The 23,792-nt window shown below is 40.7% G+C and overlaps 1 protein-coding gene across 1 annotated transcript in view; it reads right to left on the reverse strand.

Moving 5' to 3' along the window:
* itsn2b (intersectin 2b) overlaps positions 1–23,792 on the reverse strand; it is a 28,094-nt gene that overhangs the window by 3,468 nt on the left and 834 nt on the right. Inside the window, exons 2-37 of the mRNA XM_029497447.1 lie at positions 17,658–17,736; positions 16,842–16,934; positions 16,453–16,516; positions 16,199–16,350; positions 15,731–16,006; positions 15,113–15,215; positions 14,803–14,939; positions 14,167–14,230; positions 13,819–13,956; positions 13,583–13,671; positions 12,908–13,170; positions 12,594–12,743; positions 12,323–12,463; positions 12,061–12,148; positions 11,592–11,731; positions 10,043–10,179; positions 9,256–9,793; positions 8,997–9,198; positions 8,770–8,891; positions 8,389–8,631; positions 8,095–8,279; positions 7,085–7,140; positions 6,544–6,710; positions 6,337–6,367; positions 6,114–6,235; positions 5,753–5,849; positions 5,443–5,637; positions 2,526–2,647; positions 2,298–2,404; positions 1,929–2,112; positions 1,510–1,608; positions 1,276–1,359; positions 1,071–1,154; positions 892–954; positions 365–514; positions 74–192 (exon numbers count right to left, since the gene is read on the reverse strand). Coding sequence (XP_029353307.1) covers positions 74–192; positions 365–514; positions 892–954; positions 1,071–1,154; positions 1,276–1,359; positions 1,510–1,608; positions 1,929–2,112; positions 2,298–2,404; positions 2,526–2,647; positions 5,443–5,637; positions 5,753–5,849; positions 6,114–6,235; positions 6,337–6,367; positions 6,544–6,710; positions 7,085–7,140; positions 8,095–8,279; positions 8,389–8,631; positions 8,770–8,891; positions 8,997–9,198; positions 9,256–9,793; positions 10,043–10,179; positions 11,592–11,731; positions 12,061–12,148; positions 12,323–12,463; positions 12,594–12,743; positions 12,908–13,170; positions 13,583–13,671; positions 13,819–13,956; positions 14,167–14,230; positions 14,803–14,939; positions 15,113–15,215; positions 15,731–16,006; positions 16,199–16,350; positions 16,453–16,516; positions 16,842–16,934; positions 17,658–17,664 — 5,012 coding nt within the window. The 5' untranslated portion in view covers positions 17,665–17,736. The remainder of the gene's footprint in view (positions 1–73; positions 193–364; positions 515–891; positions 955–1,070; positions 1,155–1,275; positions 1,360–1,509; positions 1,609–1,928; positions 2,113–2,297; positions 2,405–2,525; positions 2,648–5,442; positions 5,638–5,752; positions 5,850–6,113; positions 6,236–6,336; positions 6,368–6,543; positions 6,711–7,084; positions 7,141–8,094; positions 8,280–8,388; positions 8,632–8,769; positions 8,892–8,996; positions 9,199–9,255; positions 9,794–10,042; positions 10,180–11,591; positions 11,732–12,060; positions 12,149–12,322; positions 12,464–12,593; positions 12,744–12,907; positions 13,171–13,582; positions 13,672–13,818; positions 13,957–14,166; positions 14,231–14,802; positions 14,940–15,112; positions 15,216–15,730; positions 16,007–16,198; positions 16,351–16,452; positions 16,517–16,841; positions 16,935–17,657; positions 17,737–23,792) is intronic.

The following is a 23,792-nucleotide window of genomic DNA, read 5'->3' on the forward strand; positions in this document are numbered from 1 at the left end:
AACACACCAGAGTAATTACACAAGTCTCCAAACACACCAAAATCAGATTGTGCTCATCTGTGTTGGCTACTACCGTTCATTTATGTTGTCAGTCCTGAGTACATAGACTCTTTCAATGTGTGAGATGTGGAAAATGGGCTCGTCACTGGAAGGATCTGGAAGCTTCACCAGAACTTCATTTAACAGGACAGGCTGCATAAAAACAAGGCGGCACAATGTTATGCATGTAAATACACAAACATGGTGGTAGACAGAACTAATTCTAAGGAAAAAGCAGCTTTTTCAATCCCAACCTGTCTCATTGTGTGTGTCTGTGTGTGTGTCTGTGTGTGTGTCTGTGTGTGTGTCTGTGTGTGTCTCTCACTGGTTTGTACATCTTGAGAACAACGTTGTTCTTGTTGCTGAACAGTTTATCAGGTCCAAATGAAGCGAACGGTTTGGCCGCATGAGTTAAAAGCAGGAAGTCGTTAAAGAGGAAAGCGCTCAGTTCCTTGTTGCTCTTTGCCTTGTACATCTAGAAAGAAACAAGTCAAATACATCGCAAAGATTTCTGAGTCACTTTCAACACTGGAATATTTTATCACAATGACAAACATTCATAAAAGCTCTACTGTCCCTTTCAGGTGCTCAGCCATGAACGCTTTACTCTTTTCAGGCAAATGTGTCCCCCCAAAAAAATTCATGCACTGATGTTGAATGAATTAATTGAACGAATTGAATTGATGTTCATTGTTCATGATGAACATTTCATGGACCTGTACCTCCTAGACCTCTGCAGTTTTAGATTTGAAAAGGTTAGGTGAAGAGTGTGAATTTTGCATGAACAGGAAAATCTTCCTGAGTTGTTCATCAACCGTGTTTCCAGTTCAGAGACATCAGCATGTTACTCACCTTTCCACTGTGGAGCAATTTCCTGGGGCCTAAACAGTTGGTAAGAGAGTGAAAGACCAAGTGCTGTGGGGGAGATGACACGAAGATTTTTATTTGTTTTTTGTCAGTATTTTGGAAAATAAATTACTGAAATAAAGACCTCGGTGCACGGTGAACTGTGAGATCATTAAGGTTAATACCTCTGCAGCACCATCCAACTGTACGTGAGTCTGGAGCCATTCAAGTCTGTCTGAGTTTTCCTTCTCTCTCACACCCTCGTTAACCTGGTTAAAGGAATTAAAATAATTAAATTAAAGGAAAAGGACCCCCCCTAAAAAAAAAAAAAAAAAAAACATCTTCAAATTCAAGTAACAAAAAAAAAAAAAATTCAGTGAGGAAATATACCTGTTGACAAAGTTCCTCTGCCTTCTCCAGGGCATCTTTTAAAGGACCTCGGTCAGCATGACCCTCTGCAGTGCACTCCAGGATCTAAAATGCACACACACACACACAGAAATTCATTACACCTACAACAAACAGTCTAATTGGTGATAACGCCTTTCTTTTCTCCTTTCACAGGAAGTTCAGTATACCTGAACCATTTAATGAGACGACACACTCATGAACACGAAGGCTTACGTTTTTGATGTGCAGTGGGTAGCGGGTGATCCTCTGCATGGGTTTCAGCAGGAAGCTGGACAGCGGCATGCCCTTGCACCTGTAGTCTGTGGCAATTTTCTGAAACAAAAGTTAAGATAAGTTAAATTAAGAATCTTCTTCTAAGAAACTTATAAAACACTACATGCAACCAAATTTAGGACAAATTAACTGAATGAACCAAAGAAATTAGTCTGGAAGTTATGACAGTGACTTCCAATATGTAGTTTATATTTGTCACGGCATTAGATGGACAGAATGTTCCTTTTAAATCACAAATGCTTTAAAATTAAATAAACTGTGTTTCTTCATCTTTGTAAAGACCTTCACATTTATTCTTTCTCAGACTTACTTTTGCACATTTCCTGCTCACTTCTTCCTCACACTCCTCTCCTTCCTACCTTCAGGAAATCCTTGAAGTCTGGCTCGTTGTCAGTGCGAGACTGGAGCAGTGTAGCTCCGTTGATCTGGCAGGAGCAGAAGCGTATGTACGGCTGCATGTGGGACAGTTCGGCTGCCAGGATATCTCCAATCATCTGCACCGGCATTTTCTCCCCTCCCGTCTTCTTACGAACAGAAAGTGCCCTGCAAAAACACATGCATGCATACACATATAAACACAAGTGGCTACACACATCTGTACACTGTGAATCCACATGCGCACACACAACAATGAAAAAAGACACGCATGCACATGAATGACATTCAGTCAGTTCATCAGAATTACTCTTCTCCTGAGATCCCTTTCTCTCTATCCATTTGATATTTACTTGGAAAGTTTAGTGTTACAGGCCAGCAGTTCCTTCCAGTTCACAAAGATCATGGACATCTCTGTATCGTTCACCCGGCCTGACTCAGACATGGGCCGATAGAAAACCTAGGTAAACAACACACACAACACAATCAGGACATAATGGCACTGTGACACATCTCACACTCTGAAAATTATTTGCCAGAGCAGGTTACTGTATTCATTCAGCAGGATGAGTGTGTATTACCTCCAACACTGTATTCAAGTCATCCACGTATTTCTCCTCAGTCTCTATCAGCTCATGGATGTAACCCTGTCTCTTCTTTTCCTGGGGGCTCAGTGAGTCCAGGCTTTTCAGGTCTGCACACCCTGCAGGAGAGGAAAAACAAAGCACAATGGTGATGTTTTTTCCCCCCATTAGTTAAAAAAGTGTGGCCACTCCAACAACAACACAATTTTTATGCCACAGGATCACCTCAGAGGTGCAATTACTGCCTCCTGCTGGGAGTTCTGGCAGGACTAAATCCACAGCAACAACAACAGCAAAAAAAGTTATAATTCTTCTTAATGTGCTTCCTTCCATCTATATGCACATTGCTGTAGAGGACCAAAAAGAAGAAAAAGAAAAGGTGGGGTGGGAAGAGGAAAAATTGAACACCAGTTCAGCACACTTACCTGACACATGAGCACATTGTGAGGATCCAGTACAAACGGACTGGCTCTCCTTCAATGACATTTCCCTTCCCTCTCCCACTTCACTCTCATCGTCTGTCTCATCCCACAGGTTTAAAAAGTGAAATTTGGCCTGTAAAGTCATCGCTAGGACTTTAGCTCTGTATCTGAGTGTTTTAGCTGTTCGTTTGTCTCTTTCTCCTTCTGTGCGCTTATCTTCTTTCAGCTGGTATCAGACTAAAACTCCTCTGACACCAAATCTGCTTATATCCAAACAGGAAGGAGAGGATTTTTTTTTTTTAAGTTCACCTTGATGTCTCGTTCAGTAGACAAAATTCACACAATCTCACACTTTACCACATTTTCTTCAGAAATGAGCCCAAACAATTAGTCCAGGTTCTCTAGCAACCATTGACTGAATAGACAGAATTATAATATGATTAAAACCAAAGAAATGGAAAGAAGAAATAAAGCTAGATTGAGAAGCAATCCTTTGGGGCGAATGATGAGGAAGGGCTTAAAGAAAAAGGAAAGTAAGGTGTAATGCCGCCTCTATCGGAGAAAAGGTTCCTCACATTCATTATATTCACAAACAAACGCTAAGTATCAACCCACACACACACACAGCTGGCAAAAAATATTTCATTGAATAATAATAATAATAAAATTCTTGCGTGATCCCAAACCAATTTTTATTTTTTTTCCAGAATCACAAAATATATCAGGCAAATCTTTCAAAAATAGTTGCACCATCTTTTAACACTACTGGAACAGGGACGTGTACGCCGCTGTACACATGTTCAAGCTGCTTTGAACTCCTGATGCTGCTGTGCTGATGGTGTGGATCACGTAATTTCCTTTGTGATAAAGTGACTGATGCAACAAACACCTAAGCAGCAATTCCCCCTTTCCTACATCACTGTTCCTCAAACTGCAGTCAATTATTTTTCATTTGAGTCTTTGATGTCAGTGTCCCTCAGTATTCATTAGACGGGGCTCAAGAGTCACTGCACCTGATCTGAAACTTGCATGGATTTGTTTTTCACTTGTTGGCCTGAGAAAGTCTTCCACAATGCTGACAGCAAAAAAAATTTATTTCACTGTTTAAAGTGTTTCACTCACTTTCTGCACACAGCAACAACAAAAACATTCAGAGCAGCAGCATTCGGTTAATATGAAGAGCAGCAGCAGTTTGTCATCCTCGGAGGCCAAACGTCAATGGCTTTGACAAAATTAACCATATGGTGAGGAGTCACTTTGTCTCACTTCAAAACAATTTCTTTTTCCTCTGTTGGTTATAACAGATGACCTAGTTATGGCTTTCAGTTATACTTTTGTTTGGACCATTTTGTTTCCAAATCAAGTTAAACAAAAAGTTTTCAAAAGGCATAAAATCAAAAGCCCACTGCAAAGTGGTTAATAGTAACAAAGTTCACATTGGATGTGATGAAGTTATATTCTTATAAAGCTTTCTGTTCATGTTCACCTTAATCCTGAGCAAAATTACTATTGATTGTTTCCTATTTTACTTTCCAAATATTTATTTTATAAACATAGAGGGTCGAGACCTCAGCACTTGTTTCAAGTATTTGTGAAGAAAAGTACAGTATTGAGAAATTAAATCAGAATTTGGGATACCCAGAGGGTTATTACAATATGTTATTAGTGACAGAAATCAATAAAGTGGCAGTAAGACCTGTATGACAGTCATATCTCTGAGATACATAGTGGGCTCTGTGTGGGCTGAGATAGAGCAGAGAGTTAGAATGGAAATAACATTCCTAACAAAGAGCAGAAAGAACAAATGAGAAAGGGAGAGAGGAAAAAAGCAACACGTGGAAAGAAGAAAAGAAAAGAAAAAAAAAAGGGGGGGGGTCTTATGAGGAAAATGAAAAGAAAGAAAGGAGAGAAGCCACAGAGAGACCAGCTATTTTCTCTGATTCAGACACTTTTTCTGTGCTTAATTTCAGCATCATTTCAGTCACAAAAGGCACCAAGGCTTCACTCACAGGTAACTTTGGACACGTTGTCATGTTTCTAACACACACGATAGACCAGTTGTCTCTCACACACATATAAACTCAGTAACATTAGTTCAGTGGGAGAAGTTAGTAGCCAGTAGCCAGGCACTCCGCCTCCTCAGAGAAGAGTGCAATAGTTGGTCTCTCTGAAGTCAGGTGGAGAGGAAGAGGAGGTGGAGGAGGAAGAGGACTTTCTACCACCCTAGAAGGAGAAAGAGACAGACAACAAGGAACGGAGAGAGGGGAGGAAGTGAGAAAAACACAGAAAAGTGAAATAGCCAGTGGGAAGAGGGATAAACAGATGAAGAGGTATGTGGATGAAAGGATGTAAGTGATGGTAGGTGGTGATTGCAGCATAAAGATTAGTTAGTGATTGAGGTTTGAGGCAACATTGGAGGCAAACATCTTCATTTTTGCAACATGCAACATGTTCTTTCATGTAGGCAGGATGTGATCAAGAGATTTACTTACACTGCTGGCTGGGGTCACAATCTGCTGTGGTCATCTTAACATAATTGGTGGGGAACAAGCCCGTGACCCCATTGATCTCTCCTTTCCACCAATCAGGATTGTTCTTCTCTAGAACATTGATCAGCTGACCTTTGGAGAAGCTCATCTCGTCCTCATTGGAGGCAGAGTAGTCATATACTGCGATAACCTGACAGACTGAGAGAGAAAGGGACACATGTGTGAGTTCCACTCTATCACAGCATAATCATAGCTAATGTAATGGACTGTCTCTGCCTCTGGACTTCAACTGACGAAGGCGTGTGCGAGTTACCTGGCTGGGGTGCTGGTGTCGATTTGCCGCTGTTGGATCCCAGTATTTTGACATGAGAAGCGGGGAACCAGCCCTTCTGTCGCTTTTTACCCCGGGCCTAAACTCAGGACATGAAAACAAATGTGGACACTTTGGTTTTAAGCAGAACACTGGGGATTTTGGCCAAGATCACAAGTCAAAAATGTTTGATTCACTAGTCTGGTGTTTAGTGTTACAACGTCCTGAGACTTCTGACTGCTGTGCTGATATGAGGCCAGAACTGAGCAGGCCTTTGTGCAGATAGGTGATAACTGACGGACTTCCTGTGGATTTACAGTACTACAGATCTCAAATTTGAATTGAATTTCAATGAAAAACTGACCTGCAGCTCTCCCAGCCACCAGCCAGAGGCATTCTTCCCGAGGACGACGACAAGCTGGCCATTTTCCAGATTTAGCTGGTCAGAGCCGCTGGAGGTGTGGGCCTTCATCACCTGGCCAATCTCTGTGCACACAACACACAAATCCAAATTTGAATTGCAGCAAATTGCAAAACCAGAGACAGAATTATTATAATATATATTTTTATAAAGCCTGTGAGCTTACCAGGCTTCTTCTTTCCAGATGTACTTGTTGTCTGAAATGAAATCATGAATTATTTTTGCAGAATCTGCCATTTAACATAATTTAATACCTTTTTAAGGGCACTACACAAAAACGGAGTAAACAATAGATATTGCATCCATTATCATCCAGTGTTATTGCATATAGTCAAAAGTGTCCTAAACTAGTTTATCCTATATGCATTCTTACATCCGTCTCTTTGGGTTTGACGTAGTTGCTGGGGAAGACGCCCGTGCGATCACCTATTGAGCCGTTCCACCACTCTCCTTCCCTCTTGCTCACCAAGATCACATCTCTCTCGCTAAATGTCAGATCACCCGGCTCTGGAGACTCATATGTGTACAATGCCACATATTCTGCAGAGGGAAGGGAGGACACGTGAACGAAAGCCAATTCTTCTTATTTATTTTTTTCAGATAATGTGGTTACAACGTGTTTGCGAATTGCAAAATATCCTACAGAGGTTCTTTCACTCCACCTGTCTGGCCTGTGATAAGGACTTTATCTTTATAGACAAACACTATATGTAACTCAGCATGATATACGATTTGACTGTGTCATCAAAAACAAGTTAAATCTAATATAAAAAGCTATTTGTCCTTCACAAAAGGTAAAACTTAAGCTATATAAACACTCACACAGGAGAATATAGTGTACAGTATGTAGTGAAGAGAAATGCCTACTGAATTTCATTAGTCCAATTTTTCAAAGGAAGCTGGAGATAAAGTACCTTCAAGCTGCAGGCTGTCACTGGACTCTGATGCATCATGAGGTGAAGTCTTTAAGCTAGAAATACAGAAAACCAACATTAAAATGACCACGCTCATTGAATAAAGGTATCTTTCATATGTATCTTCCATCCATCCCTCATTTTTCCCATCTTAAAATCTTATCTTGGTTAATGTCACAGCGGTGTGAGATATAGAAGATTTAGATGTAAAAGGGTTAGGGTTAGCTTTCCTGATCACATATCTGATTGATTGGTGAACTGACTGACTTTCATTCAGGTGGAGGGAACAGGGGTTCAACTCAACACATAAGATGTAGAGTTCTTTAAAGTAAAATAACCACAGATGAAAATATAAAACTCCATGTTGCAGTGGCCATTTTTATAACGCAGATTCTTCATCACTGAGGAGGGGTGAAACTTCTCTCTGGCCTGAATTCCTTGCATACCGAAACTGTTACAACACTCATATGCATACACACATCATGTGACAAGGGCTTGTTTTTTCTTTTTTTTGATTTTCAATGAGATTAAGCATCTCAACAGCAACAGAAACATGTTATGGAAAAATGGAGGAAAGGTCTGTGCTTAGGTCTACTCAGTTCAAATCTAATGTATACACACAAACAAACATACCCAAAAAACAAAAATCATCATTATAGATTATGACTTTCAGAAGTTTTGGAAAATATAATTCGTATTGGAGGTGTAGATTTGTGGTAATTAAGGTAGTATCAATTCATTTAAATTCATAAGAAATTAATACATGAATAAAACATGTATAAACATGCTAAATGTGGCTTTTGAAATAACATGGGGACTCAAATAAGACAAATTCACACTGTAGGGCCTGAATTCACCAGCTAAGGTAATAACTGGTTTTCATGGTTTGTATGACTTTGATGTAGGCAGAATGGAGAGGAATTCAAATAAAAAAAAAAAATGGTAAAAGATAAAAACACTGGTCCTCCAGTGTAATTATGTAATTATGTAATTATGAGGAACAAACTTACTCTTCTCCCAGCAGCATCACATATGTCTTGGGGAACCAGCCCTGTTCGCCATTCAACTGTCCAAGCCACCAGTTCTCCTGCTGCTCCAGCACCTGGATGACATCGTCCTTATTGAAGTTCAGATGGTTGTCTGTTTTTGCTGTCCATGAACACAGAGCCTGGGCAAGCACATTACCCACCACCTGCTGACAGACGCACAAGAATAAAGATAGTTCAATGACCACGTGAGTGTTTGTCTGCTAACAATAATCATACTGTCGTATCGTCCAGGGTAAGGTTGTGTGAACTTCTCACTTGTCCTTGCGTCTCTGAGGAAGCGAGGTTTGGAGAGTGAGTTGGTGTAAAGGCAGACTTGGTGCCTGCTGCTTTGGCAGCTTCGAGGGTGTTTGAAAGTTGTGACTGGAGTGGCCCTTTAGGAGTAACAGTAACAGCAGCAGAAGCAGCCATTCTCTCGACATAGCTCTCTGGGAACCAGCCCATCTTCCCTTGTTTGCTGCCGTACAGCCAACCCTCCTCCCGTTCTGTTGTCTCATCGACCTGACGGAAAGCAAAGGGAAAGTTTAAGAAAGGAAAGACAAGTACAGAAAAAGTAATAGAGAGGAGGAACAGAAAAATAGCTATATACTCAGTGTTCTATCCTGTTTAGCCCTATAGAGACAAAATTTTAATTCTGACCTCGATGATATCATCTGCATTGAAGCTGAGCTCTTCGTCGTTTCGTGCATTGAAGGGGTAGAGAGCTTTGAAGGATGTGAGTGCAGCTGACTTCCTGTGATGTGTAGCCCTTGGTTGCCCACCTAAGGCAGCACAAAGAGAATCATAGTTTGAAATGAGCAGTAAAAAGTTTTTGACTGGCTCTTCTAGAGAAGCATAGAAGTGAGATATGAGTGTGGGTGTCTTACCCTTCCTCTCCTCCAGTCCTTTTAGCAGAGCCGTAAGTTTCTCCTGAATATCCAGCTTCCCTCCTCCACTCGGTGGCTGTTGCTGACGAGATGTCTCCTCCTTCCTCTTTCTCTCCTGCTCAGCTTTCCTCTGCTGCTCTTCCTCTCTTTTCCTCTCTTCTTCTACCCTCTTTCTTTCCTCCTCATGCTTCCTCCTCTCCTCCTCCTGCTGCTGTAGCTGAAGCCTTCTTCTCTCTTCATCTCTCTTTCTCCTCTCAACCTCCTCCCTCTTTTTCCTCTCCTCTTCCTCCCTCTTCCTCCTCTCCTCCTCCTCCCTCTTTCTCCTCTCCTCTGCATCTCGGAGAGCAGCCTCAGTAGCCCTCCGCCTTCTCCACTCCTCCTCCTCCCTCTCCTTACGGCGCTCCTCCTCTTTCCTGCGTTGCTCTTCATCTTTCCTTCTTTTTTCCTCTTTCCTTCGCTCTTCCTCCAGCTTCCTCCTCTCTTCCTCCAGCTGCCTTCTCTCCTCCTCCAGCTTTCTTCTCTCTTCTTCCTGTCTTCTTCTCTCTGCCTGCCTCTGACGCTCCTCCTCCTCTTCTTTTTTCTTCCGTTCCTCCTCTCTTCTCTTGCGTTCTGCCTCCTCCTTTGCTCTGAGCTCTCGCTCAGCCTGCTCCTTGGCAGCCTGGTAGAGAGCTTGTCGCTCTCTTTCTTCCTCTTCCCTCTGTTTTGCCTCTCTCTCCTCCTGAAGCCTTTTCTGACGCTCCTCTTCATCTTTTCTCAGCTTCTCCTGCCATTGACGCTCCTTTTCCATCTTAATGCGTCTGAAAGTAAAAAAATAAATGGTAACAATACTGTAAAATTTTGCATTGCAAAATCAAATGCAAAAAATTTGATTTTAGGTTTGCTTCTATTGTGAAATTCATTAGCAGGATATTTTCATTTGATCATAAATTCTAAAACTAAACCTGCATATAACAAAATACCTTTGAGCTTCCTCCTCCTCCTTCCGCCTCCTCTCCTCCTCCTGTTTTTTTCTCTCCTCTTCCCTCCTCCTCCTCTCCTCCTCCTGTTTCTTTCTCTCCTCTTCCCTCCTCCTCCTCTCCTCTTCTTGCCCCTTCCTTCTAATCAGTTCCCGTCGTTTGTCCTCTTTGATGTTCCGTAGTTTCTCCAATGCTGCCTCCTGCTTTTGCTGACTCTCTCGCAGTTCCTGGTGTACACAAAACAGAAAAAAAAAAACAAAAAACAAAATCCTCACATTTACTTCCAGACTGAAAGATATGTGGATATTTAAGAATGACCTTACTAGAAAGATATAATGGGTTGAAAACACACAGCATGTAAAAACACAAAGTTAGGCACAAAGTTGTAAAAAAATGTTTGGAGGTGCGGGAGAGATAGATGAGATAAGTCAAAGCATTAGACTAGACCTGAAAAGATATCACAGCATACACATGAGGTGTAACTGATGGGGAAGCATGAACAGAGCAATGAACAACAGAAAAGACAAGATTAGGTTAGTCAAGAACAGTGGAAACCTTTAGTAGGTAGAAGAGGTTACGGAGGCAGGTCAGCAGACAGAAGGCAGCCTGAAGCATAGAGTCGTCAGCACCCATATACTGTAAAGTTGTGAAGAAGGGATATGAAGTGGGTGAGAAGGAAGATCGAAATGGGATTCAGAACAGGAAAGAAGCAAATATTCAAAGGAAAAAGAGAAGGACAAAAGGCAAGGATAACAAAGGGATAAGATCAGTAACAGAAGACAAGAAAAGTGGGTTATAAAGAAGTATAATGATTATAGGAGGAGAAGAAAAAGAAGCACTACACACAAACTGTTTATTTCTAGATTGTATGGAAAACAAAAATATTAACCTTAATTATTAAGTGACGTTGCCTGTACAAACCTGTTCACTTTGTGTAATTACAGAAACACGCTTCTAGTCAGATACTGCACTGATATGGCAATGTGCCCTGAGTCAGCACTTTCTTCCATTCGTAGTGATTGGTGAGCAGGGCTAAGGCAGCGCCGATGATTCATCAGGATGGAAAAACGATGACTATTAATCCACCTTCCACTACAACTACTGACGGGCTAGTCAAAACAATACTGTTGTTGAGCTGTGACTCACTAACCAATAATGAAATACCAAAGGAGTTTACTGAGAAGCCCCCAATGTAGAGTGAAACCAAAAGAAAGGCAAAAGTTTGCTGAAAGACGTTACATTCTGATATCTTGATATTCTGCGTCTTTCTGATGACAGAAGACCATTCTCCTATGTGAAAAATTTAACAAGTCTTGACTGGTCATACAATCAAGCTTGCTCAAAGTAGACATTTGGACTTGTCTAACGAGATAATATCAGTGCTAACTGAATTGAATGGGCGTGCCGGGTGAGGGGTCCTGCTGTTTCAATAGCTGTGAAATCACATCCTCATTCACTCTTCATTGCTCACTCAATACACACACACACACACACACACACAACTATTTAAATGCCTTGGACACAATGTTTTATTCCATTATGGAATAATTGAAGATACTATTTAATGGACCTGAAATGGTGTTTTAAGTAATACCACATGGAGCCTCTTTATCAATGCTATATTTGTAAAACATTTTACCTGCATGTCTTTGTTATACTGGTCCATCTCAGCCAGTTTGGCAGCAGTCTCTTTCTCGAGAGCTTGCATTTGCTCTTTCAGTTTCATACATGACCCCCTTTTCTTTGAAACATCCGCATTCAGGGTGGAAACTCTTGTTGCTGCAGGAAGACGGTTAAAATAACAGATTATTTCCACTGAAAAGAGTTATGATACCAGATAAGGTTGCTTCCCTGATGAATGGAAATTTTTTTTTTCGACTACATGTCTATCTGTACACGTTTTTGTGATGAGAATCTATGCATGTTTCTTAAATTAGCAAATATTTGCACTTTTGCAGTCCTTTGTTTTTTATTAAATAACTTGACATTCTGAAGACGTGTATGTTCTGCATGTACTTGACTCTACCAATTGGCCATTTTAAGTGTTGGACTCATTTGTTCAACAACTGCTGAGCATGAGCTCCTAACATTCATCCATCTGCACTTACCAGGCAGGTTATTCATAGTCATGTTTCTGAGTTTCTCTGTCAGTCTTTTCTGCTCTGGAGTCAACTGGGACAACTTCCTCTGGAACTCCTGACCAAGAGGAAATCCATCAAAATTAACAACAACAACAAAAAAAAGTGTTATTGGAAGAGAATGCAGAGGAAAACTCTAAGACACACTTTTTCAAGAAAGTTCAGATAAATTGCATATAAAAACAAAAGGATTGCAATTGTACTGTTAATGACTTTGCCATGAGAAACACACCTCTAGCTGTTTGTGCAAGGTGTTAATGTCTCGTTCTCTTGTCTCTCTCCTTTGATTAATCAGATCCAGCTCTGTCTTCTGTAGCTTCTTTTTGTTCTGAATGTCACGCAGCCGGTCTGAGATCTGACGATGTTTGTTACCCTGAGGTAAAGAGGGACAGAAAGACAGATAGAGAAAATGGAAACTTAATAATGGCTGAATGACATCTGGTCACAATGAATTCTGAACTAATATACACTCCTGATATTAATATTGCCCCTTATCCACTCACCACAGCCTCAAGCTCCATCTCCAGACTCCTCTTCTTAGCTTTCAATCTGATGATATCATCCTGGTCCTGCTCCCTCTTTATCTGCAGCTCTCCTCGCCTCCTTCTCTCCCACTCCTCTTTCCTCTGGCGCTCAAGCTCCCGCTGTGCAGCCTGGGATGAACAAAGACACAAAAGACAGTCAAGTAAATATACAGTATATGCATGCAAGTTTGCACTACCTCTACTATAAAACAAAGAAAAATGTCACACAAAAATTCGTAGCAGCACATACAGTATCTATAGCCTATTTTAGAAGTGTTAACACACGTCCCCACCTCTTTTCTCTCTATCTCTCTCTGTCTTTCTTCTTCTTTCTGCCTCTCGAGCTCCCTCTGTCGCTCCAGCCGTCTCTCCTCTTCTTTCCTCCTCAACTCCTCGGCTTCCCGGGCCTCCCTCTCCCTCTTCTCTCGCTCCTCTCTCTCCTTCTGAGCACGCCGCTCATGCTCTCTCCTCTCTGCTTCCTGCAACATATGTCGTCTTTTCTCCAGCTCTGCGTTCCCTCGTTCCAGGTTGGCTTTGAATTTATCTTCAAATGACACTGAATACAAACAGGTAAAACATTTTAATGTGCAATAGTTGTTTTACAAAAATACACAAATGATGATGTATAGACCAAACTTTGAGCATAATCAAAACAGGTCTGTAAGATTATAATTGATGTTTAGGAGATCTGTGGACTAAAAAAATAGCATTTAGTGCTGAAACCAGTATTTAAAAACAGCTGATACAAACTTTAAATTGAGCTGCTACAACTTGCTTTGCAAAAGGATTAGGGTCTACGATGATAGTGTGTGCAGTCACTGTGTGTGTGTACTAAATGATCTCTGATTACTAGTTATTGTTTCATTCTTTGTTCTTAGTAAAGAAGCATAATATAGAACCAGCTTTAAGCACGGGCCCATTATTAAACCAGGCTCCACTCTTTACTAGTCTGGTGTGTGAATACTGACTGTTGGTCCTGGTTTTCTGTGGAGGCTCAATGTCCAAATCATCAGTCAGAGCAGCGTAGAGAGAAGAGCTGGACCCATTCACTGCACTCCTGCAACAGTTAACATTACTTGCATATCAATGAACTGTTAAATTAATCTTAACATTAATGTAGCTAATGTTTAATGTACTTAAATGTTAGGGTAATTTTTTAAAAACACTTCTTGTTAAAGTGTTTAAATCTTATGTGGGCACATACCTTTGTGAGGGTGGCATCAGCTCAGTTGGAAGCGATAGTGGCAGAGGTTGTCCGCTCTTTGCCATATCTACCAGATGCATTGCCAGAATAAACTCATCAGCTTTAAGCTTGCCATCCTTATCTGTATCAGCTAAATTCCTGCAGAAGGGTTAAAAATGGGAGTTACAATTTGTTATATCTAATTTTACTCTAATATCTAATGATATTATCAAAAAATAAATAAATAAAATAAATACATACAAGTTAGAAATATTTAGGATCTGTAAAACAACAAAAATCTTCAATATAATTACACCTTTGTTCAAACACACGGGTGAACACAAACACCACACACACACAGCCACTCACCAGATGGATGCCAGCTGTGTCTGAGTCAGCATTGTGGTCGCCATGGCTCCTCTGACCTGCTGACCTGGTATCAAAAGTGATGATGTCAGAACAACTGTATATCACAGATGTGAGGTTGTGGCAGAGGAAGGATGAGGACTAGTACGGTATAAGCTGATTCACTAGGGAAACAAATTTAAAATAAGGTGTTTTAAGGGAGGAGCCTTGTTCGTTATCATAGCCGGTCTCAAAGTCTAGCCCCAGATTGCCGTTTTGTTTCTGGGGGGGAAAAAAAAGAAAAGAAAAGAAAAGATATAAACGTCTAATGTTGAATGGGAAACTAGAATCTTTCTGACTTTGAATCATTTAGCCTAAATGTAAAAGATGATTTAATCTGTATATGCATATCCTACACCGAGTCCCTTCAATGAGGAAATAGTGTGTGCGTTGAGAAACTGTTACCCTGTGTGAACATACACACAGTTGGTTCAGCCACTTCCTTAGAGTTAACTAAGACATGATACATGGTGAGAGGCAATGGTTTTTAAATTATCAGCACCTGTTGTTCATGGACATCCACGCCTGCATTCCACACATAGCTTGGTTTGGCTTAACTTATACACTGTAGATAAATAAACACACAATCACACATCGTACCGGTGAGGTATCCAGTCATCTGTTTATCCAGGCTGTTGAACTGCTGTCTGTATTTAAGTCTAGAAGCATGTGGCACAGCCCAGTCACTGGGACCAGCAACCATGGGTGACATTACAGAAGGAGATGAAGAAGCAGAGCTGAAAGGCAAAAATAAATAAATAAATAAATAAATAAAAGAAGGCAACAATCTTCAGTGACATCTTATGTCCTTTTCTCTGAACAGGCTAACAAGATAACTGAGGTGTTGATTGTGCAAAACGGGGGAAGTGCTAAGTTCTTCAAACTTCATGCAATTCTGTGTGTTTTTTACCTGCTAGATCCCAGGTCAAGCAGTGATGATGCTTTATTCATCCCAGCAGAAGTAGCGGAGAGTCCTAGTGGGGAGGAGTAGGTGGACGCAGATCGAGGTAGGCCTAAAAAAGAAAACACCAACACATATTTACTTCTATAAGAATTAGTAATATTTTCAGGACATTTCATTGTAACACATCAACAACTACAAACTATTTCCCTCCTATGTATATGTTTTCAGTTTTCAGAAAGGGAAGGAGATTCCTGCAGAGGCTCAGTTATGTACCGACATATGCACTCACTGTTGTAACCTTGTCAAGGTTGTCCAAGCTATTTCTATGTAAATGACTCAGAGACCTGACTCTACAAAACATGACCTAGGATTCATTTCTCCTGTTTCCTTCTTAGAACTGCAGAAAACCTTCTCCAGCAAACATATTGATTCTTAGAGCAGGCTATATACCCTCAGGGATCTTTGTGCTATAAGAAACAGAAAGTAAGCCTCAAGTAAGAGATTATCAAAAGATACATTTAGCTTTTCATCATACTCATTTCGTTCTGAGCAGTGACAGACAGGAAAGAGCAGAAAAATAAAGGGGAGAGGAAACAGATAAATATAAATAAGACTTATCTGTACCAGAGGCTAAAGCTCCAGCTGAGATTGGCTGTAGAATTCCCATGCTGCCATTTGGCAGCGCTGTGTTTCCCATGGTGGGCATCATAGGCCTGGCGGGGGTGGAGGTAATAAGAGGGCTCAGACCTGTAGCTGTAGGAACCAAAGGAGTGAGGCCTGTCATTGGAGCCAGAGGCGTTGCCATGGATATAGGGGTCAACATGGCAAGGTTTGCCCCCGGCATCATGGGCATGTTCGGCACAGAACCAATACCTAGGACAAGCAGACATGGTGCACAATGTTTACGGAATCAGTCAGTTAGGCAACTACTAGATTAAATACCATTAGCCATTCAGGATCACGATAATTGTTTTGGTTTATTTTTGATTTACTGCCAAAAACAATTTCAGAAAACGTCCTCTTTAACGACCCATACATATATTTGTAGGACCGTACCGTAGGCTGGGTTGGTCATGGATGAGGTGGGTTTATTGAGGTTGGGAATAGGTACTGGAGGCTGCTTCATGATTATTGGCAGTGCTGAGGGGAGCGGTGTACCCTGGAGTTTAAGCTTTATGAGCTTCATAGCGATGGAAAACTCCAACCTGTCCATCTTCCCATCTTTATTCATATCAGCCAGAGTCCTGTGAGACAGAGGGAGAGCGGAAAAGAGTAAGAAAAGAGAAATCAGATATCACTGAGTAAATTTCAGTATATGAAAATGTGAGAGTGTGTGTATTTCTCACCATATCTCAGCCAAAACTGCAGCAGGGAGCCCCGATTGGAGGAAAAACTTCCTTGCCTGCTCCCCTACAGAAAGGGAACCATCAGAGGAAAAAAGGAAATTGTGAGGGAAATGTTTTTTCTGTACACAGAAATTAAAAATATGAGTCTTAGGCATCACTATCTACAGTGTGTTTGTCGCTTTGTGTGGAAAATGCCTCTCCCAGCTACTTTAGGTCATTCACATATGCCTAGTTTTTGGGCATTAAGGAATCTCTTAGATTATAGGGATAACAGCTATAACAATGGATAAAGGTCTGTTTTTTAATGTCTCATGTAAATGTGCTGCCAGGGAAATCACTGAGCATGTTACATCAGCAGTCTCATTGACTTCAGCTACTTATGTGTGTACCTGAGACATAGCCCATTGAAGGGGCGAGGGTGTCGAACTTCTGATCATGTTTGTCCCTCTCCTCTGGACTTATTGCCCATACACTCAGACCACCTAGACAGGAAAAAGGTCAAAGGTTCAGATAAACTTTAAGCATCAGCTTGGTTCCTGGCTGTTTAAATGAGTTAAATAAGTGTGTATGTGTGACTTACACACAAATCTGAGCAAAACAAACTAGCACATTCTGTAAAAAAATTAAATAATTGTAGTACAACTACATACATTTTACGACTTGCAAACAAACAAGCTGAAAGAACGGGATGAGTGATAACCCCAAAGGGAGCCTCTACAGCAGTAAAGAGATGGGAATGCACTGATATTGACAAAGTGATAATGAAGCTCTGTGTTGTGGTTGTGCTGTGTCACTTTGTTCATCAGCATTTACTCAACAGTCACATCAGCAAACAGCGAACAGACACTAAGCTAAAACAGTTCCCGTAGCTATAGTCCTGTAACAAGAACTATAACTAGTCTGGGGACATAATAGAAGAAAAAATGGAAACAACTTCAAATGACCACAGGCACAACACACACAATCAGTTTTTAAGAATGACAGCTGAGACTAATTATATATATGGCTAACACTGGAATTGAACTGGGAATTAATACTGTATGTGGCATTGTGTTTGCTGCCAGCAGATCTGCAGAGCCAAAATAAAAAAAACCAACCAATAAACAACTAAATAAATAAAAAACACACAACTCTCTCCCCACACAGACACTAGTTTGCTGCCCTCCACTGCACACCCATTCACGCACAAACTGCAGTGGACTTACCATTCATTTTTGCAGGTGGCAGAGCGAAGACAGAGAGAGGGAAATCCTGGTGGTGTCCTCAGCTACTGCTTGCACCCATCTGCAAAACACACAGTCACAACCCAGTCATCAGTCCGTACTGCAGCCAAGACTAGACAGAGTTGTCACTGAGAGCAGGGAGAGAAACCGAAAGAGAGGCTGGGGGAGAGAGAGAGATTCTGGTCAGTCAGCAGAGTAAAACAGGGCTCCTCCTGTTCCCCCTTTTAAACCAATAGTACTTGTTCCAGTACCATCCACACTGACTCTGTGGAGGACCATAGATCAGTGTAATACATATTCACAGATACTGCACAGCCGAGGCTGACAAACATTCACAGAAAGACTGTCCAGAGGAAAATAAATCCTTGCTAAGTACTACGGTGATTCACATTTGGCTCTTTGACCCAGAGTTTGTGGAGTCACCAGTTCTTCATGCATCTGTCCAAGTTTAATCTCTGGATGCTTCAGGGAGCGCACTATCAACATGTTACCATGGACACAAGAGGCAATCTCAAAAATTCATCCACTCGGGTTATCTCAAAGTATATCTTGTGTTTGTTCAAGCATTGTGAAGGCCTGAGCGGTCAGGTTAGAAGCTCTGTGAGGCTCTACTGAGGACACAACTCTGAGCTTTGTCCCAATATTGGGGTACTAGCATGTTGATGTTGTGCAACACCGCTGGCAACTTCTCAACTTCAACCTGAGACTCCCTGATACTCGCTGTGTGTAGTCTATTTAAGACAGAAGAGATGCCTTACTGGTGGGGATAATATTGGAGTTACAAAATAAAAAATGTACAATATCTTGTAAGACATCACCCAGTGGTTGCTGAGATATTATAATATCAAGGTTTATCTCATGAACAGATCAATCAGTGTAAAAGATTTTCTTCCAAAATGTGTCACTTCTGATCATGCCTTTCTCAACATCTGTTACATCATTTTTTAAACCCATTCTTGTTGAGTCATGCACAAGTGCAGAAATGGAGGCACAAACCTGTTCCACACAGCTGAAGGCCCAATTCTCTAACCAAGTTGAGGGCTTTTAGTTTTCAGGTGATTACATATGGAGCAAGGGTAAAGGCTTGATTGTTCACCTTCATTATTTTAGATCAATAAAGATTTCTAAAATTAGGGTGGTCAGATGGCTGAGCTAGCATGTTAATAACATTGCTGGTTTGTTATCCTTGGTTTAACAAATGATTGAAACACATCACCTATGATGATTTAGAGTCTAAATCACATCTGTGGTTGGTCACATCGCGGTAAATGTACTGGACTGCCTTACCACAGACTAAATGGCCCATACATGGCCCATATATGGGCGCTGTGTTGACAAAAGACCAGTAAGTTGTGTCATGCTGGGTTTAGCAACATATTTATAGGTCTTCTGTCTCTTAAGAGAACCACCACAAAACTACTGCTTACATTAAAAACACTTTTTATTGTGGGATGACTGGTGTAAACTTTTGCTTAATGAGGTCACAGTACAGGGTTAGTGTTGGAGAAGGCTACAAACACTATGAGGATTAACTTTTAACTCTATACTGCATGATAATTGTATCTTAAATTTTCTTGAAGGCACATCAATTATTCCTGTGGAAACAAATACACACACCCACAATGAATCAGACTTATCACATTGTATCTGCAGCTTTCATATAATTTCATTAGGCATGCTGAACACCTGCTTCCTCCATGATTATCTCTCCCATCAGCCCGTCAGACTCACATGATAAAATTGGAGGAGGAAAAGGAGGAGAAAAATTCCAATCTTTCTACTCAACACTTCCTGTCCAGTAACCCACAGACACAAGCATTTCCTCATGCAACCCCAGCGGACAGGAAGCGATCATGGGTTTTGGCCAAGGGACAACCTTGATGTCTCAGAAAGTACATTAGGATCAGAGCTCAGGTTAGACCTGGGAGCTATGAGAGGTACAGATTGAAAAGTGATTTTTAAGAAGGATGTGAATGTCATCTTGCCTTCTGATACAGGCTTAGTGAAAGAGCACGAGTGAGATGGAGAGATGAGAAATGAGGAGTACAACAAAAACACAATGAGAAATAGAAATCTCACAATGGCAGAAAACAGCAAGGGATAGCTGCTGACCTACTGTCTGCCATCTGTCATCTGTCACCACCTTCCTCTGTCCTCTTTCATTCTTCCTGGGTTACCTTTTCCTCTCCTCCAGTCTGTTTCTCCACTTTCTGCCTATTTTTGTACTTAAGCTTTAATCACTTCTGAAACTGAGTTTATATAAGAATTATTCTTACTGAAAACTGCCAGAGACTCCTAATATTGCATATGTCTGCAGTAGTGCAATAAAAATACACAAAGAATCAAGTTACGGTTCACATTAGCAAACCGATTTAAACCAATACTGTTTCCAACTCTTTTCTTTCTTTTTGTTTGCTGATTGATTACCACACATATGCCAATACAATGTAAAGTACCAAGTACTGTTATCAGTCTTAGGTGAGGCTTTAATGGTAATGTAACGCTGTTTTCACATTAACATTGTAATAAAAATATGAAAGCTAATCATTGACTGCTGACTTTAAGGTTCACCATTTCCAGGCAGTGAATGGACAGCCAGCTGAACAGCAGACATGAACAAAACAAGTGACTAACTCGGGCAGATTCAGATTTACAAAGCTCATGCAAATCCTGGCTGATTTAGCCCTGAACCCAGCATTTGCATGCTTGAACACTAAGATGTGGTCTCTGCCTAGAAGCTAACAAATGAATACAGAAGATTTGGCATACAGATAGACCAACTGAGGTGGAATTGGGGCGAGTGTTGGGTAACAGGGCTCCACCTACCCTAAAAACTTCATTTTGTACTTCACCAATGATGCAGGAGCCTTTAAAAACCACTTAAACCTCGATGGAAAACACTGTAGGCCTCACCTTGACGTGCAGTTCTAATAGCACTGCTATTTTCACCATTCCTAATTGTTTTCATTTTTGGACATAAAGGTTGGCATTATCAACCTTAAAAAAAACTTTTCAGAAAAGCCAGTATAGTCTGAACGACACATCTTTGGAATGAATGAAGACCAAACTGTGTCATGCTTGTATTATACAAAAAACTGTGTTTGAGCCACTGTGACGGCAGGAACCCACTCCACAGAAGTGCCCTTCAGCAAGGTTTTGATTTCCTCCCTGCTCAAACTACACTACTGTATGAAGCTGAAGTTGTGTAAGAGGTGATGAAACATGTGATCTACAAGTTGTTTACTTACTAATTATTGTCTAACAGAAAGAAGCAATATTGGCAATCACACCACTAAAATAATACAGTGATATTTTCTGTCACTTTGGGACTTTCTCTGATCTCAGCTATGAGTAAAATGGTATTTCTTCAGTGTGACCACATTCTTAAGAGAGAAAAAAAAAAAACACACCCAGTAAGTAGGCCGTTCACTTAGCTCTGGCTCTTCCTGCAAGTTTAAGCAAGCCTAGCAAAAAACTACAAATACATGTAATAGGTATTCAATAATAAATAACAACTGCACAGACATCCCTTGAACTCTTCACAGCTCATCCCTGGCATATTTCAAAATACCAAGTGTTAATGGGGCAGGAAAAGCTCAAGTGTAATTAAAACACAAACAACAACTTTTCCATTGAAGTATACAAACCTGACTAGCGAGCCAGCAGCAGCAGCAGCATGACAATGAACCCAGTAAAGCTGGATGGATGGTAGCTCTAAAATTATATTACTAATGAAAACTGTGCCTTTCTTTTGTCTGTGAAATAGACATTTTTATCTAAACAAAGACCAGTCTTTTCATTACTTGGATTACAGAATCTTTCATTAAAACTAATGAAAAAGCTAAAACATTTTCAGACTGCACATTTCCATTAAACAAAAACTAAATATAACAGATTTCAAACTCAGACACTTAATTCGTTGCGATTGGTTAATTTGAGCATATTGGCTTCTTTGGAGTGTGGACTGTCTGTCTGTCACACTTCTGACTCCTGGTGAGTATATACAACAATGAAAAATGTTGGATAAATAGCCTGGCTGTCCCTCACCACTCAAGAGTGCATCTGTCTGTTTGTTTGTCCCTTATCACCTTTTCGATGCACACTTGTCGCCATGTAGACTCCATGTAGACATTGACAGAAAGAATAAAAAACTATTCCAAAACAGACCGAGCTGCATCGAGTGAGAAGAAAGTAGTTACCTTTTCTCTTCTCTGAGTTTCCTCCATTTACTCATTCTCGGACAGTATATTTTATCTCTTGCTTTATCTCTTCAAATTCCATTGTACATGTATTTTTGTTCTGCTCCTAAATCTATGCCTTGGTAGTTATGTGAATCTGGCCTGTGCTCATCACAACTGTTCACAAACAAGCACTGCCTGTTGTTCTAAGAAATGATTGATTTTCTGCCTCACTCACCGACCTCACACCAATGACATCAACTCAGCCCATGATTCTCCCTCTGCACCAATGATTCTCACTCTCTCCCTGTATGTGTGTGTGTGTTTATTTATATATACAGTAAAACTGCCCATGACGTTTTAGCTAGCCATCTACCTTATCACCGTCTTCTCCTTTGCATTATCATTCTGTTCTGTCTGTCTGCAGCAGAGAGCTAACTCTCAGTTGGCCTTGTTAAGGTGATATTTCAGCACAGCTCATCTACTCATGTTGCCATAAATACCCATCCACCAGTGGCATTCACGCTTTCTGACAGTGCTGGACAGGCCTTCTGGAGTGCCTTGGACTGGATTTTTAGTAATCCTGTTTGCATTGCTGACTTTTTTTTCCTTTGTTGTTTTTAGAGGCAAGACAGGCCTCTCCTTCCTTTACTCAGCTTTGACCCACCCTGACTTGCAAATATATCACAATATGACAAGACTGGAAAAAGTTTCAAACTAGGGTGTTTCTGCTGCGCTTTTGAGTATATTGCATGTATTTCATTGTCATGCTCTTGTCTTTAATTTTAGGAAGAAAGAGTTTAGATGAGTCAAAAGGCTGTTGAAACACCTTAGCTGCAGTGACAGCTCGGTGTCATCCCAGTATTGGGCTTTTATGTGGCTGTAATATCGTAATCACAGCTCCAAGTCAAACAACTGAGTATAAAACAGAATGATCATCTTGTGTGCCATGGGAGCAATAAAAACAACTACATAACTATGATTACCATACTGATAAATCTAAAACTGTAATAGTAATGTAAATGAAAATGCTGACGTTAAAGGTCATGGCGAAAGAGCACTCCTGCAGCTGGCAGTCATTGAGTGTCTTGCCTTGTGGATACTTCAGCTGACTGGATGTTTGCAAACATGGAGGTCAAAGCCAAGTTGATCAAAAATAAGCCATGTCACGTTTCCAAGACTCTAGGAAACAAGGTATGTAAATAAAACACAATTGTGAGAACGTAAAAGGAAGCTGGCAAGAACAAGAAGTCTTCTCCACTAAATTATTTGCAGTGATAATGAGAGTGCATTGATTGGGGATTGTCTAGCCTCGTCAAACCTGTACTCATTTGTATTACAAATTTAGACACGCACTGTCAAAAGACTCTTCAATGTCTACTGCACAGCAGGCCTCAAACATATTTACTACCCTGTCAAATGTGTCCAAAGATCATTATTTTTTCTAAGAAAACAATGGTCAGAAAAACAGAAAAAAAAAATCTTTAACGTCCTGAAATGGTTTATCATATAATTCATCTTATCACTGCCAGGCAATGGCTGCTTAAACATAAAGTGTGTATGGGAGTGGACATCAATATTACACCTGTTAGTGCTGCTGATGAGAGGAAAGAAAAGCTGAAGGTACACAACATATGTTATTTCATTTCCTCTCAACTTTCTCAGTAAATAAAGACAATGGGAAAGAGTGGATAGATTGCTAAAATAATGAAATTAAATCAGGACGGTTTCCAATCAAACTCCATGGATGTCAACATTTGCACTGAAGAATAATCAGCTATCAAAAGTTTGGCAATAGCTCCAACTAATACCAGCGGGACAGGCTATTTTACTGATTATAATTGCAAGTGAAGCTTGTTCTTTGGACACATGGTAAGATTTCCAAAGAAAACAAAGCCACGGCTTGATTTCCAGGCTCAGCCTAACTTCTGCCCCCCTC

This window comes from Echeneis naucrates, chromosome 3, assembly GCF_900963305.1.
Source record: "Echeneis naucrates chromosome 3, fEcheNa1.1, whole genome shotgun sequence".
Lineage (NCBI taxonomy): Eukaryota > Metazoa > Chordata > Actinopteri > Carangiformes > Echeneidae > Echeneis > Echeneis naucrates.